General features: G+C 36.9%; 1 protein-coding gene across 1 annotated transcript in view; it reads left to right on the forward strand.

Annotated features, from left to right (window-relative positions):
- The window catches only part of oxct1a (3-oxoacid CoA transferase 1a), a 42,264-nt gene that overhangs the window by 1,814 nt on the left and 24,179 nt on the right, over positions 1-16,271 (forward strand). The window contains exons 2-8 of the mRNA XM_057356368.1: positions 74-182; positions 322-412; positions 4,130-4,265; positions 5,046-5,195; positions 5,546-5,652; positions 6,318-6,378; positions 16,102-16,209. Of these exons, the coding sequence (XP_057212351.1) occupies positions 74-182; positions 322-412; positions 4,130-4,265; positions 5,046-5,195; positions 5,546-5,652; positions 6,318-6,378; positions 16,102-16,209 (762 nt within the window). The remainder of the gene's footprint in view (positions 1-73; positions 183-321; positions 413-4,129; positions 4,266-5,045; positions 5,196-5,545; positions 5,653-6,317; positions 6,379-16,101; positions 16,210-16,271) is intronic.

Raw genomic sequence — 16,271 nt, forward strand, 5'->3', positions numbered from 1 at the left:
CTTTAAGGCTCTTGCTTGAGTGTCTGATTTTGTTTAACCCAATTCATTCATTCCTAATGTCTGATGTTGGCAGACTTGTGGCTGCTACTTTTCCACTTCAAGTCAACGATCTGCACAGTTTTGCTCTGACCCCTTAGATGCTGTCAAAGATATTCCTAATGGTGCTACTATTCTTGTTGGAGGTAAGGATTATTTTATAATAATAATAATATAATAATTATACTACACAATTCTTAATATGTATTATATGTATTATACTCTACTTGTCAGTGGCCCGAGGGTCATGTCACCAAATAATATTTTTTAATTGCGTATTCACAGGTTTTGGCTTGTGTGGCATTCCAGAAAACCTGATCAACAGTTTATTAAAGACAGGAGTGAAAAGTCTGACCGCAGTCAGCAATAATGCAGGGTAAGTAGTATATGTAGAATTAAAGGAGTCATTCGCCGGAAGTACGTGTTTTTCTATGTCTTTGGTGTGTTATAAGTTGCCCATGCATGTATTAGACACGTGAAATTGCAAAAATTTAAGTGTCGGAACAAAAGATGTATTTTATCTAGAAGCGAATGCTCACCCAGACCTGCCTGAAATGCCTCGTGTAACCACACCCCCACAACTTGACATCAGCTAGTGGAGTGATTTGACTAAAACCGCCCAAATCTACACGCAAGTAATGTGGGCGTACCTGTCAGTACAATTGCTTTGAAACCTGATGTTCCGAATATGGTAAGAGGCGTTACATTTCCGTCACACAATTGTAGTATTCCACCAATCACTACGCAGTAGTGAACTGGCCAATCATAGCATACCTCGCTTTTCAGAGCAATGAGCTTTGTAAAATATCCTCACGTTTCAGAGAGGCGGGGCTAAGAGGAGATACAAACATGCACGGTATGTGGAAAATACAGCGCTTTTTAACCTTAAATCATGTATACACATTGTAATACATCTAAAGCAAACAATAATATTCGTTTTAGCCACGTAAAATGACCCCTTTAAACATTGTATGCCCAGCCAGGTTTGACAGAATTATATCTTCCGAAGAACTGAAAATAAAAACCAAAACAAGCAGTAATGTTTTGCTCAGTTGTGTTTATGAGTGGTATAGCATTATATGAGTTACACTATAGCTGTTTGATTTCCAGCTATTGTCACGTTACATACTTTTTGTAACGAAAATAGCAAAAATAAAAGTAATAGATCAACAAACAACAATAATAACTCCATTTAAACATCTGAGGTACAAATCAACATTATTTGTTTTCCTCGGATGTGGCTTCAAGGCTTTGTATAAATAGGTGGGATCGGATCTGATGGGATAGATTAAGAGATTACCAGTATGAAGCATCACACCACCCTTTACAAGATACACATTACACAAGTCTAGTCCTACTGGTAAATACAGAAGAGGATACTCTGTGAAATGAGTGATTAGGATTCCTTCTTAGAAAGTTAAAATGTTTTTTAAATGGACTGTGGTCTGTTTAGTGTTTTAAATCATGTAGGACATTGGTGTAGTTCATTGCCGATGTGTTTCAACTGCTCTGGCTGAGCGTGTAACTTGAGGCTGGTCTATGAATAGGTCTCTCTCTGTTGGCATTTTCCCAGGGTTAGTTGTAGGCTAGTTTTCGAGAATGGGCCCATTTTGCATTGTGACCAGTAAGTAAAACCTGTTTGTGAACCTTCTGAAGACTGTACGAAAAAGTCAGTTCTAATAATCCAGTCAGGCCTAAGCAGGAATTTGTGGAGAGTTAATGTTATATTGTACAGTATATAAATATACAAGTTCAGATGTAAATTAAGCCTAAACACAATTAATGTGTTTTAACGTACTGTAGCTTGTTACTAAATGCTAGAGCATGACCATGATAATAAAGTAACGGTTCTTCTACTGGTGGTAACCCAACATAATACTGGCTAGATATACTTTTAACTTGGTAGCTAATGTAATTTTCTTGTTATTTCTTTTGTTATCAGAAATAATCTACAAGAACTCGATTCTTTGCGGATGTGTACCGGAATTTAAGTTTGGGCCACAAAGGCGCGCATACGCAGTAACGTTTGTTTATGTTGTTTATTTGAAACCGTCTATATGTAAGATCTAAAAATAAAATTAAATATAGAATTTATGGAATTACATATCAATATATCTCTAATATGAGACTCTGACTGTTGACTTTCTAGTGGTCTGTTTGACAATTATCCAAGAATAAAAGTCTTCTGAAGCACTCTGAGTTCGTTTTTGGAAAACCTCAAGAGTCTACACAAATATAAAATACTCCACATGCAACAATCTCGTACTTGAAGTTTGTCTTTTTCCCATCTGACATTTTGAAGCCTATCGTTTGTTGTCAGAAAACGTGCTCTGTGGGTCTAGAGTCTCTGTAGTGAAGAAATGCTTCTGTCCTACCAAAGAGAAAGAGAGAGAGAGAGACTGCTCAGCTATGAATGTAATGTGAAACTGGCATCACACAGCACTTGGCATTAACATGCATTGCTCGCACAGAAGGACACTGTTTCCTATGCAACATTTTTTCCATCAACAGTCCCTGCTGATACTTTTGACGCCCAGCTTGTGACTTTTAGTGTACTTTTTTACTGTATGCTTAAAAGGCCTACGCAGTTTTGCCACAGTATTATATACATGTAGATTAGTATATAAAAACATAAAATACATACTTCTAATAAAAGAATATGCACACTTGAGTAATTGCTTTACTCATTACATTATACTTTAATGAAATTTGGAAGTCAGATCTTTTTGCCTCATTGAATTCTCAGCGCATTTGACCTAAATAGGGACTTTGAGAGTATCTTTTATCTTGTCATTTAAAATTAAACTCTTAAGCACAAAAGGCTATTGTGTTTTCTCTGCCAGCATATACGTAAAGTGAGCAGGACACATTAGGAGAAAGTTAATGAGAACAAAGAATGACACAGCAGACATCTAATTGCAACCTTTCTCGGTCTGCTGAAGAAATCGTGACAAGAGATTGTACTCCCTGTTGAATGAATGAAACTAGAACATGTAACTGTTTGTATTAACTGCCATCAAACTTTCCCCCTTATGTTTCATCAGAATGCTTTTGGCTTTAACATGTAAACCCCTAATCTAAACCAGTATATTGTTATGATTGACAGACTGTCATAAATCTTTCAGTGTGTCCTGTATGTCTGTCAGAGGAATTAGGGCGCTGACATAAATTGTAATGCTAAATACAGCATTTATTTTAGTATGTGTTAGATGATAGATTGCTTTAGCTGTACCACCCTAATCTGAAAATTGATTTATGTTATAGTTGTTTTTTTTGTAAGTAGAAATATGTTATTGAAATGTAATCTTGGAGATATACTTGCGATACGTGGAGCCGTTACCAAAATGGCCACTAGGTAAACTGACTTTGGTGTCTGTTTGTAGTAGATTGTATGGTAAAGTGCTGGCTGTGTTGTTCAAACTAGCCGGCTAAGCTGTAAAACTGTCCAAATCTGTTCTACTGCAGATGTATAACTCTGTATAAAATGTGAAAATGGCTAGCACACGGCTTGCTTCAGTTTCACACCTCAGTGCATTTCAAGTCACAGTAAGTCATGCCATTTGTTAATGGATGACAAAATCAGTTTTGAGTCACTGCTTCAATAACCGTATCGAGCCACCGTACACACTGAACCGGAGAGACCACAGAGAGCTGTAAAATGTTTCTATGTTTCAGGCTGTAAAAATGAATTGTGTGGCCTTTGGCTCAGTATTCTCTACGTGTTTGGAATTTTAATGACTTGAATCTCAGTTGCTTATTTGACACTGAGTTTAGACCCGTTTAAAAAACACGTTTCTTTCCCAACAATAGTTCAGCCTGTACTGAAAATTAGTTTTCTAAACAATGTATACTTGTTTTTCAAGTGATGTGGTATCTGGACAGGTAATTGAATGTTGGTGGATTTAAACCCTACAAGTGAGAAATAATTAATGAATTACTTAAGTAATTGCTCTTTCATAGCTCATGAGACTTTATAGAGTTCTCAGTTGTTTCATTTAAGTATCGCCTTGTTTGAGATGATCCCTGTATTCTAGATGACATTAATAGCACAAACTATTATCTTTGATGTTTTAGTTGTGCTTGTTTTCTGCAGAGTGGATGACTTTGGCCTCGGTCTGCTTCTGAAGACCAAACAGATCAAGCGTATGATCTCATCGTATGTGGGGGAAAATGTGGAGTTTGAGAGGCAGTATCTGGCCGGAGAGCTTGAGGTGGAGCTGACCCCACAGGTGAGAGGGCACTCCATTTTTTAGCATAAACATCAGATCCATTTATCATAGAAGCACATTTTGTCTCTGACATATCTCAGTTTATTTGCTTTTGTTATATAGATGGTTTCATCGGGAGCACGAGCCTGGCCCGAAGTTAACTTCCGGTCTGTGTTTGGTTCTGACAATTTATTTGATATTTTATTTATATTAAATACATTTATTGATTCTTTGCGGAGGACTACCGGAAGTTACCTTTGGGCCACATAAGTGTGTTCATATTGTTCCCACTGAAACCGTCTATTTTTATTCTATAAAATACAGCGAGGTCCAAATGTCTGAGAATATACTGAAATTCTGGGATTAAAATCTATTTAAAGCCACTAATCTATGTGTGTTTATAGAACATACTGGGAACATGAATCATCGAGTTTTGCACAAACTTGTAAACTCCATGAGTTAAGGCTAAAATAACTCTACAAGACTTTTGCTCAGATTTTGCCCAGATTTTCAGTCTGGACTTGTTGCAGAAAGTCTGTGCCAGTCTTCAGATTTGATCAGTTAGTGTGTTTCTATCTGAAACTTTCAAAAAGTCTGCAAGTGTATGATGTCTAGTTAAAAAAAAATCTGTTCCGATTTTAAAAGTCTTGTAGTGTATTCCTGCCATTAATTCCTTTTTTGAATTTGAATAAAAACATAGTGGTCTCCGACTTTTGGACCCCACTGTATATGGGGTTTTATATTTGTTTAAAATGTCATATCAGGTGGGTGTTAATTTCTGTCTGACTCTTCTGATGACAGGGAACGTTAGCGGAGAGGATCAGGGCAGGTGGAGCAGGTGTGCCTGCTTTTTTCACCGCCACAGGTTATGGCACACTGATCCAGGAGGGCGGCTCTCCTATTAAATACAACAAAGACGGCACAATCGCCATCGCCAGTGAACCCAGAGAGGTCAGAGCTGCTACTTATCTCCCATTCCTACTGTGTGCTAGAATAAAACAGCCTGCTGATGATGTTGCTATGTGTAGCTGAAGTGTAATGAGTAAAAAGGCCTTCTGTTAACTTATGGAAGGGCGTTGCACTAGCAATGCTAAATTCATGGATGTGACGTCTAGACAATTGACGTGATGATAAAATCTAAATTTTGTAGCATCTTCTAATGTTCTGTGTGCATTGGAAGATTTAAAGTAATTAGAAGATAATAATAATGATGCCAAATGCATTCATATGTAAAAATTCATACAGGATTCTCTGAGATTTTCAAGTCTAAATCAATTCTTCCTGAATGTGTTCCATTACAGGTGCGTGAATTTAACGGCAGGCATTTCATCATGGAGAAAGCCATCACGGGTGACTTCGCTCTGGTCAAAGCTTGGAAAGCAGACAAAGCAGGAAATGTTATCTTCAGGTACCCAAATGTTCTTCACTTTAATCCCCTTCTTAGGTTATTGCACTCCACTTCAGAGAGAAGGTAAAGATTTCCTCCAACTGCAAAGTTTTCAATCACATGTTCACTGGCGTGGCTGGTGCTTTGCCCAAGCCTGAAAATAACTCTGAATTTCTCACCTTGCCGTTTCCATTTAACACATGCCCACAGGCAATACTGAAAGGCAACATAAACCACACTTTTTTTTGACTAAATTCATAACACAGTCAAAGAAGCACAAGTTAAAAATAACTTGAATTTCTAACATAGGCCTTAAACAACCTACGTAGAATACAACTTTGTGTTGGCGGACAATGGTCATGTTTTTTATATTGGATTGGAAAATAGTGGATGTAAAGATAAGTTAAAAACACCTTAAACCTTGACAATATAATGACATGATTGTATAAATTCAATTTATCTGCAGGACACAAAGTAATATGCAGTATTTGATTTTACCACAAGGTTGCACTGTTTCAATAAAAATGAATTACGCATGGGCCTGCTTAAATTTCTATGGTTTTAATATTATTAAAAGATTATTTAAGAAAAAAAAGATTTTACATCATTTTAATACAGTGCATCAGTTTTATATACATATTTGATGTTAAGTAATGCTTTTAACCTTATAACGTTTTTTTCATCAGAAAAACAGCACGAAACTTCAACCAGCCTATGTGCAAGGCAGCCAAGGTCACAATAGTAGAGGTGAGTAAGTACAGCTTCTTTATACAATCTACAGGCTTTATACATATAGTATTACAGCTATGTGCAATCTGCAGGTTTTCAGTGACATTAAGTAGCTTCAAATCACTTGGTCTCTTGTGGTTTCTTGTGTTTACACTTTAGATTTTTACTAAACACACCTATTTCATTAAAAAGCAAAAATGGAAAAAGTAGAATGGAAACATAGCAAACCATTGTTTTGACCAACAAATACTGTATTAACTATAGATTTATATGTATACATTTTACAACACATGTAATTGCTTGCTTTAATCAAAATGTGAAGGATTCCCCTGAATAGATGTATACTCTTGACCCCTAAATGTAAATATTTGGTGGTGTTCAAATTTTATGCAGGAGAATCGAATTTTAAAATCATGACTCAAAACTTCAGTTTCCCTTGTGACAACCCTCCCATGTGACAACTAGCTTTAGCGCTGATCATCCCTATATCATGTTATCATGTCTCTGAATTTAATTCTCCAATATCTGTCGTCCTGTGCTTCATTTGATTATTTTTACAAATTGTCGGTTTCATCTGGATCTTTGAGGTTTTTGTTTCTTATTCGCTCCTGTTTCATTTCCTTTCTAGCGAGAGCCCTTTTCAAACACTTGTCTGCATATCAAATATGCTTTTATCTAAGCCTTTGTTCAAAACGCGCACGTACGAACAAAAGACTTATCAAAAGGCATTTTCAGTTGCCGTGAACGAACTACATTAATTAATGTGGTCTTTCAGGAGCCTCCTGAATCCTGCAAGCTTGGATCCAAGCGGTTTATAGTAAAATCACTACTGAATGCAGGCAGATATTTCTGGAACTAGTCCTCACGTTTTTACTTTATCATATGGAAGAAAGATTTTTCGCTTTTCTTCTGCAATCATTTCATATTCTATCAGCATATCATAGCTTTTATTTGCCTGGTTTCCAATCTTTATTATAGCTATACAGCAATACAATCTTTTTTACAGCCCAACATCATCTCATAATACGGTTATCGCAGACCCACTAAAGATACTGTAAGCTTATCTGTTCATTGAACACACAGTAATTGTTATAGGCCTCATCCCATGTTTGTGCACCCGGTGGTGAAAGTCGCCCTGCTTGGTGAATGAATGAGTTGGTGGAGTGCTGAGCAGTAATGTGTGTCTTGAGTTCTGACTCTGACTGGTTAAGATGATGTTTGTGGCAGGAATCCTTCAGCATTCACTGCAGGGATTCAGAATGAAAATGGGGTATTTTGTCAGAGGATAAGTTATAGAAAACAGTTGACTGGTTCAATACAGGTGATATATTCATCTCATTTGATTTCTGGCACATCTGTTTTTTCCAGACGGTTTCAAAGCAACAACATAAACAAACGTTACTGCTCATGTGCGTTTTAGTGGCCCTAACTTAACTTCTGGTACGCATCTGCAAAGAATGTCCCTGTATATTATTTCTGATAACAAGCAGAAGAAATAACAAGTACATTTCATTAGCTAGCAAGTTAAAAGTATGTCTAGCCAGTATTATTTTGGGTTACCAGTAGAAGAACAGTTACTTGGCTAAACCTAAATGCGACAAAGTTAAACGACCCATTCAACAAATTAATTATTTAATACAATTAATATACAATAAAATTCAACAAATGGTTTATTCAATAGAAATTATTATACAATAAAACTATTATTATATATTAATATAAAAATATATATAAATAGTTGTATTATTAGCCATTAGCCAGACCAATCAACAAACACAGACCGGAAGGCAACTTTGGGCCAGGCGTGTGCGTCTGATGAAACCGTCTGTAGGGGGAGTCTATTTCTGGTTTATGTAGCTGTAGGTACAGTGGTGACCAAAAGGTTGAGACTAAGTCACAATATATGTCAGGTAAAGACAATAATTGTGATATTAAAACCTATGGTTAATATCCATAGTTATTCTACGTTAATAATTTAGCAATGATTTAAAGTTTTCCCTTGTAGGATCCACAGTGGTTACAAACTCTCTCTCCGTCTCCCTACAGTCATATTTTGGTTGTGATTCATTGGACAAAACAAGACTAAATAACTTAAAGATGAATTTATTCTATTGTTTATTTATTTTTAAAAACATTTCAGAAAATATTGCGATAATATAATTATTATAAATCTTTTGGCCACAATAATTTCATAGGTAAAATTGTGACTGTCCTAGTTAAGACTCCTGATTCAAAATCAAGCCTTTGATTCAAAATCTAATTTAAACCCCAGAAATTGTAAGACTTTGAAAAGGTAAAACAAAGAAACATTATGATTCAAAAATAAACATTATAAAGCTAATAATTTGTTAATAACAATCATTGAGGCACACACGATGCTAACTCATGCTGCAATACATGCTGCCTGCCTAAGCAGACACCTTTTGCAATCTTTTGCTCAAATCATTTTTGTATTGGAAAAACAATATTTTTATTAAATATATGCAAAATAGACGTTTGGACCCTTTTGTATTTTCTGTTGGGAGTGCTTTATTTCATAGCTTCATGTAGTATTTCCTTTGCATTCCGGTCAGATTTTCACTCCAAAATAGCTGAGGCCATATTTAGCATAGTGGATGGAAGACAGTGTTTTATGATCACCCAGATCACAGCAGCATCCATGTTGAATTATTTCCTCTCAATTAGCTAGCTGATGAGGCTTGCCAATGGAGAGAAACGTCCCCGTTGCCTGTCAGAGGCAGGCGCTGAAAACGCTGATGGCTAAAACATGTCACGGCGGGAAACAGCACCTTCATTTCATTCTATATAGACCACACGAGCGCTGTGCTGTGATGTGATCACGATATCGGACTCGTCTTTAGATAGTTGCTGCTTAATGTGTATTAAATTGTAAAAGACAATTATCATCATTAAGCAAAGGAAATTAACATGCACTAACAAAAGTAATATTAATAGAGCAGGTGAAAAATAATCGATTTGGCCCAGTGGTTGCCAGGCAACGAAAGCTTTCACGGCAGGTCTGTGGCATGTTCCAGTTATCCTGTTATGGCAGATACAATGAGGGTCCCAAAGCATTGTGGGACACAAGGGCAGTGTGAGTTCAACAAGGCTATACTGTATTTGCTGGTCACATCATATGTAGTGAACCGATCTGTTTTTCACATTTTGTTGAAGCTACAGGTTGCACGAAATGGGTTTTCCAGGATGAGGCTAATTGGTTATTGATGAAATCCGTCCTTAAAGGTATTATCTCTCCTTCTACCACTGTCCAATTTCAAAACGCTGATTATCCTTTGGTTTGTTGCACATAAATTACCAGCGCAACAGCTGGGGCGTTGTGAGGGAGGGAGAGCTGGAATATTGTTAAATGTAATGTTATTCAGTCAAATACACCTTGCAAAATATTTGTGTCTATGTAGGGATATTCTGTTTGATTCAATTTAGAGATTCATCTCTATATCTTTGTCCTAATGAAAGCTGAATATCATAATATATAATAGTGATTAATGTGCCAAGATCATCAGCCACTGTTAATATTGTAGTTTGACATTTATTTATCTTAAAGGTCCAGTGTGTCATTTTATGGAGGATCTGTTTACAGAAATGCTATATAATATATATATACAACGATGTCTTCAGAGGTTTATAAAGACCTTATAAGATAATGAAGCATTATGTTTTTATTACATTAGAATGAGCTATTTCTATCTACATACACCGCGGGTCCCCTTACATGGTACTTGTCATGTTGTTTCTACAGTAGCCCTAAACGGACAAACTGCTCTACAGAACGCATTTCGTAAATATGTTATCTCCTTCAGCCAAGAAGCAAAAACTTTATTCCGCTTGGCTCTTGGCATAGATTATGAAAACTTACTCCATTTTACATTACTACAAGGTTTTAAATCTTACCTGTATTTTTGGACATCCCCTTTTTCATATTTCCCCCTCAAGGTCCACTTGAGTGAAGTGGTAATTGTATTTAGCCTCAGGTTGACAGCCCTTCAAGGTGCTCACGGCTGATAGGCAGAGTTTCCTCTCGGTTTTAGCATACACACACTGAGCTGGAACCTGCCTCAGAAGAAAACCATCTGGAGAGGAGAAAGTAGAGAAAAGTACAATTTTAGAATGTAGAAATAGACAAGACTGCAACCTATTTCCAGACATACCTTCTGTTATTTTTGAAAAGTCACCTACAGCTAACTCAATCATGCATGCCTTTATTAGATTTGTTTGTTTCATCAAGCTTCATATTAATGTTTCTTTGCACGGCATCTGTTGCTCTGTAAATGACACGTCATGTGAAATAACAGTAAATGAATGCATAATCATTAACCTGCCTGATTCAGAGCGATATACACTGATTGAAATGCTTCATATCGAGACGCAGACTGTTTCGTAACATGTGCCCATCAGCTTCTGCAGATTTAACAGGCTTTGACAAGGTCCAAAAAAAGAACAAACCATTGAAAAAAAGGTTAATCTGTATCCCTCAAGGATTTTGTATCCTTGTTTTCTTTCTTTTTTAGACATCAAGCCTATTTACATTCCCATTGAAGTGCAAATGCTACTGTAGGCAAATTGATGGGGCTAATATCTGACTTTACTCCTGCTGTGTACATAGTGAATATATGATATACAGATAATGCATTTATGGCGATACATTGATTTGTAACAGTCAATGTCAATGATTTAAAGAGAGGGAGAACAGTTTATAAAGCGTTTTTATATGCCATAGAGATATACTTCTATCTCTGTCATTTCTCTCTAATAATAACACACTGAAAATAGCCCAGCATTATTTAAAGCATTCATAGTCCAAAAGGTACAACAGTTGAGTTACATTAACCTAGAAAATATATTATACATATTTGACACAACATTTGGGTTGAAACAACCCAGCATTGGTTAATTTCTAACCCAATGGCTGGTTTTGTCCCTTTTTGACCCAATGTTTGAAAATATCCCAGCATTTTCTAGAATGTACAGGAGACATATTTTGAGTTTATACCACGGGGCTGTTGAATGCTTCATTCTGATTGGCTGACGAACGTTCGACGGGTGTGCATTATTTTTCAGTTAAACGCACACCTATGAAGTAGTTCCAGATTTGTCGACCGAATTACAGTTCCATATCACTGCGCCCAGTTTAACTTAAATGTAGCCTACTGTCCACCAGTGAATACGTATCTAACAACAGACAAAGTGACAGGCAAATTCCATTGTCTGAGAAGAAATAACTATTATTTATGGACAGCATTTGAACAACAATGGCGAGAGCACTGTACAGGACTGTTCAGACGAAAAACTAAAGCATATATCAAAGGTAACGGCAAACTACATGACACAATCATCGGGTTAAAGATAAAACACGAAGCACAAACATAACAAAAACAACATGTTAAATTCGTCTGTGGAATGGGTAAACGGGACTTAAAACACACAGCAGGAAGCTTTCTATGCCACTGCGAGAACCGCAGCTGGCGCAGAAACCTCCGTGTCACATTTTTTTCTCTTAATACTTTTCTTATACGACAGGGGTGTTAAATACGACGAAAACAAATCAAATATAGATATTTGTCTTTTCACTCTCAGTGAAGCAAACGCGTATGCATGTGCACTGTCTGTCTTCCTCTCGCTCTCGGAAAACTGCATATGCAGCTCAAGCAACGCCTTCAGATGAGATGCGTAAGAAATTAGTTCTACCAGCAAGAGCATTCCGGGACAAATACCATACAAATGTCTTGACATAAAACATCGTAACAACGTCTTGTGGTGTTGTGACCGTGGTATAAGCGGAATAATTGACTCCGGTCCTTTCAATTATCGAAAGTTAATGCACACCCGAGGTGTAACGGCCACGACGCGAACTTTCGATAATTGAACGGCCCGTCGTCAATTATTCCTTACATATTTTATTGTCCACCCTCAAGTTAGATTAAACCATCAAAATATGAAGTGTAGTAAAAAATGGATAAAACGCTCAACTTTTAAAATGCTTATTTGACAAAAAATTTTTCCGCAAAAATGCAAACTGCAGCATATCAGGGAATATGTATTTATTTCAGATAAACTTGAAAATGCTTGGAAAAATAAAAACTTTACATAAAACATTTTGTATATTTGAAGTCATACTTCTGTGTCTTGGCTCAGTAAGCTTTGCGCATGTGTTGTGTGTAATTTTTTGCTTAATCTTTAACAGAACAAATAAATGTATAAAGCAAATTTTCCTACTATGGTAGTCAAGGGTTTCCAAGAACTGTTTGGTTACAAGCATTCTTCCAAATATCTTTCTCTGTAGTCACCAGAACAAAGAAATTGATACAGATGCGGAACAACTTGAGGGATAGTAAATGATGACAGAATTTGGATGAACTGTTCCTTTAAATTCGTAAAGATGAGCTTTAGTTTACACTCGAAGACACCAGTGTTTCCGAAAGTTGGACATCACTTTTGGCCGTGACCGTGTCTCTCTATGTAAAGATACCACCATTTATGATTAAAATAATATAATTTAAAAATATCAATGTAAAGCATTATTTTTAGCTAAGTATACATCCACCCTTACTGTCACTTTAAAGAAATAGTTTCCCCAAAGATGAAAATTCTTATTATTTACTCATTCTACAAATTTACAGATTTACATTAGAACATTTCAATGCAACTACAGTATATAAGCAAAGAGGGAACTATTCCTTTAAGAAACGTGGTGTCTGTTTGTATCCTACTGTACATGGTAACTGTACACATACAGGGTTAATGGGGTATGGAACTCCCCAGAGAGATTATCGTTAACTCCTGCAGATTTCATCCTGCTTTCTGCTATAGACCCTCAGGCTGTCTAGAAGCTTGAGCGTCTCAATGATTCTTCGCCCTGTGCAGCTCAGCTAATGATAAAAAGCCAAACGCCACCAGCAGTAACCATGACAACAGCTACACTGCTCAATCCAGGGTCATCTTTTTGCCCTCTTTAACAGTGCTGCGTGCAAAGGACAACTCAATACACACTAATTTCTTGAAACGTCCCTTCATGTATGATATGCAAGCCTATCGAAACTGACAGTCAAAGTCACGCTGGTGTGCTGCTAGGGTTTTTTGGATGGCACGGCAGCCTGCCTTTTGTTCTCTGTTTGTGCACGACTGCAGGCTTAAAGGCGCTTTGGGTGCATAGATTTGGTTTTCGGCAAAGTGCGTTTTCTCCCCTGAGCCTTTATCAGAGCCTCAGATTTTTGTTCAGTATTTTAAGAGCCTATTTTGGTCCTTAAAAGCCGCTCTCTGCGCTCTCCATGGCACATTAATTCACTGTGTGGGGATTTGTGCAAGGTACAACATCAAAATTCAACATAGCAGGATATAGATAGAAACATATCTGCAACATAAGAAATATGTGATGAACAGAATCACTACACTACATTTATGCATTTGGCAGACGCTTTTATCCACAGAGACTTACATTGCATTATACTATACGTTTTGGTACTGAGTATGTGCAATCCCTGGGATCGAACCCATGATTCTGGCATTGCTAGCGCCATGCTCTCACCACTGAGAACTTGAATAGAATTTAAATTGAGATAGCAAACAGGATGAAACATTTTAATTTACAGGATTGTAATTGCAATAAGGGAAGTGAAATTTAAAGGGAATAGACTTTTTTCTAGAAAAGTTGTTTTCTTGTCATTGCAATTAAACTTCCAGTCGGGCATGGCCAGTTTAGTTTAGACCAATTCATATATTGAAAGTGAGCCAGTTCTTCAAATTCAGAGTTTGCCCTTAAAGTGAGAGTTCACCAAAAAATGAAAATTGTCATAATTTACTCTTTAAAGGTTAATTTAACCTTTATGACTTACTTTCTTCCGCAGAACACAAAAGAAAATATTTTGAAGAAAGTTGGTAACTGAACAACACTGGCCCCCATTCACTTCAATTTTATGGATACAAAACCAAAGCAAGTGAATGGAGGCCAGTTAACATTCTTCAAAATGTCTTCTTTTCGGAAGAAAGAGTCATACAGGTTTGAAATGACAAGAGGGTGAGTAAATGATGACAGATTTTTTGGGTGAACTATCACTTTAAGTCCCCTAAAGTAATGTTGACATAAGACCGAAGTTGCAATGGTGTTTTCTTCCGAACTGTGATTAAGTGTTATTACTTCTGGAATTAGAAACATGTAGTAAGAGCTTTATTTTGTCTTTTGGGAATTGATTGGATTATTGAAAGTTGGAAGCCTGGCCGTTGGACAATCAATATAGTCAATATAGTCCCACCTTCAGGCCAAGACGTACATCATACAAAGAAGTTTAGAGTGAGAGCGTCTGATTTTGATCAAAGAGGGCACATAAATAAATAAAAAAACATGGACAAATACATTATTTTTAATATACTTTCCAATATTCCATAAAAAAAATTTGTCATTTTTGATTTCTGACTTTACTCTTCCAAAAGTCAAATGATGAATAGATGGGTTTGTGTATGTATTTAACTTGACATTTGCAGTTTATGGAAAATCCATTTAGTTGACTTCAGCTGCTGTCAGCACTTTATTTATTTTATTTTTGCCCTTCTGGTCTCCAAAGAAAGCTGGGTAAACATTTTCCCATTTGCTCGATGAGGCTGCTTATGTGAGATTTTCATTTAATTTCCGTAGCTCCAAAGCCACCCATATGAATGATGTGTAACAACTCTGAAGGCCAACTCTTTGAATTCTGAAAGCATTTTCTTCTCGTAAAATCTGAAGAATCTCTGTCCTTCTCGCAGGCCTTTTGATCTAAAATGTAGAATATACTTTCAACTGTGATTGATAGCAGCCAGACAGAAGCAGAAGAGGGTGGATCATGATACGGGACAGTGAAGAAGCGTTTGACATTGAAATAGCGTTTGACCATAAGTCATGGTAACCATCTGTTACTACTGAACTCTCATCAGTTTACTTTAAACATTATAAAAGTTGATTTTACCATTGCTTGCATAGAAACCAAAATAGAAATGTCATTAATGACTGATATAGTTTCAAACCTGACTTTAGTGGAACACAAGCGGAGAAATCCAGCCTCTTTTTATGCCAAAATGTGCTCGCACCACATGAGCTTAGAGACCGCGTCGCCCCCTATTTGCACGCGCCTACATTTAAAATAACGAATATGCACACGGAAAAGACGCAAATTTGAATCGGGCCTAACGGAAGTCTATTTGAATTATAAACAAAGAGCGTCTTTGCAATAATTAATCACATATTTAAAAACTATAATACTAATTTCTTGCTGGAAATGCAATCAGAAGTTGTTGAAAGTGAAAATTAAACTTACATTTATACAAAACTATGCTAACTATGGTTAGCTGTGAAAAAGGAGCTTGACGTAAGGCGTTTTTTTTCAGAAAAGTTTAACTTTTTCAACCTCAAAAGATGCTCTGAGCTGCAGAAAAAGATGCCGATTCACATTTCGCGTCTTTTCCGCGTGCATATTCGTTATTTTAAATGTAGACGTGTGGGCAAATAGGGGGCGTCGCGATTGCGACGCGCAGTTTTTCGGAGTGCCGCGCGCGGACCGCGGGTCATTTGAAGAGAGAAAGAGGCACGGCTCGCGTTTTCTGCGTGGTTTGTTTACTCCATAGAATAATAATGTAAAACAAACGTTAGCAGCTTCAAAAAAGAAGTCAAGTCTGAACACAGACCAAGGATTTGTAACAAAGTCCTCATCTCAGGCCATCCTATAGCACATCTAAAGATTTCTGTCTTATCAGGTGGAGGAGATTGTAGACGTTGGTACATTCGCAGCGGAAGACATCCAAATACCCAGCGTCTACATCCACAGAATTGTCAAGGGAGATCACTATGAGAAGCGAATCGAGGTTTGTTTCGTCTTATTTCTATCGGTTTCTCTTTATCCATTTATCCTCCATCATCTCTCTCT

Source organism: Triplophysa rosa, linkage group LG17 (assembly GCF_024868665.1).
Source record: "Triplophysa rosa linkage group LG17, Trosa_1v2, whole genome shotgun sequence".
NCBI lineage: Eukaryota > Metazoa > Chordata > Actinopteri > Cypriniformes > Nemacheilidae > Triplophysa > Triplophysa rosa.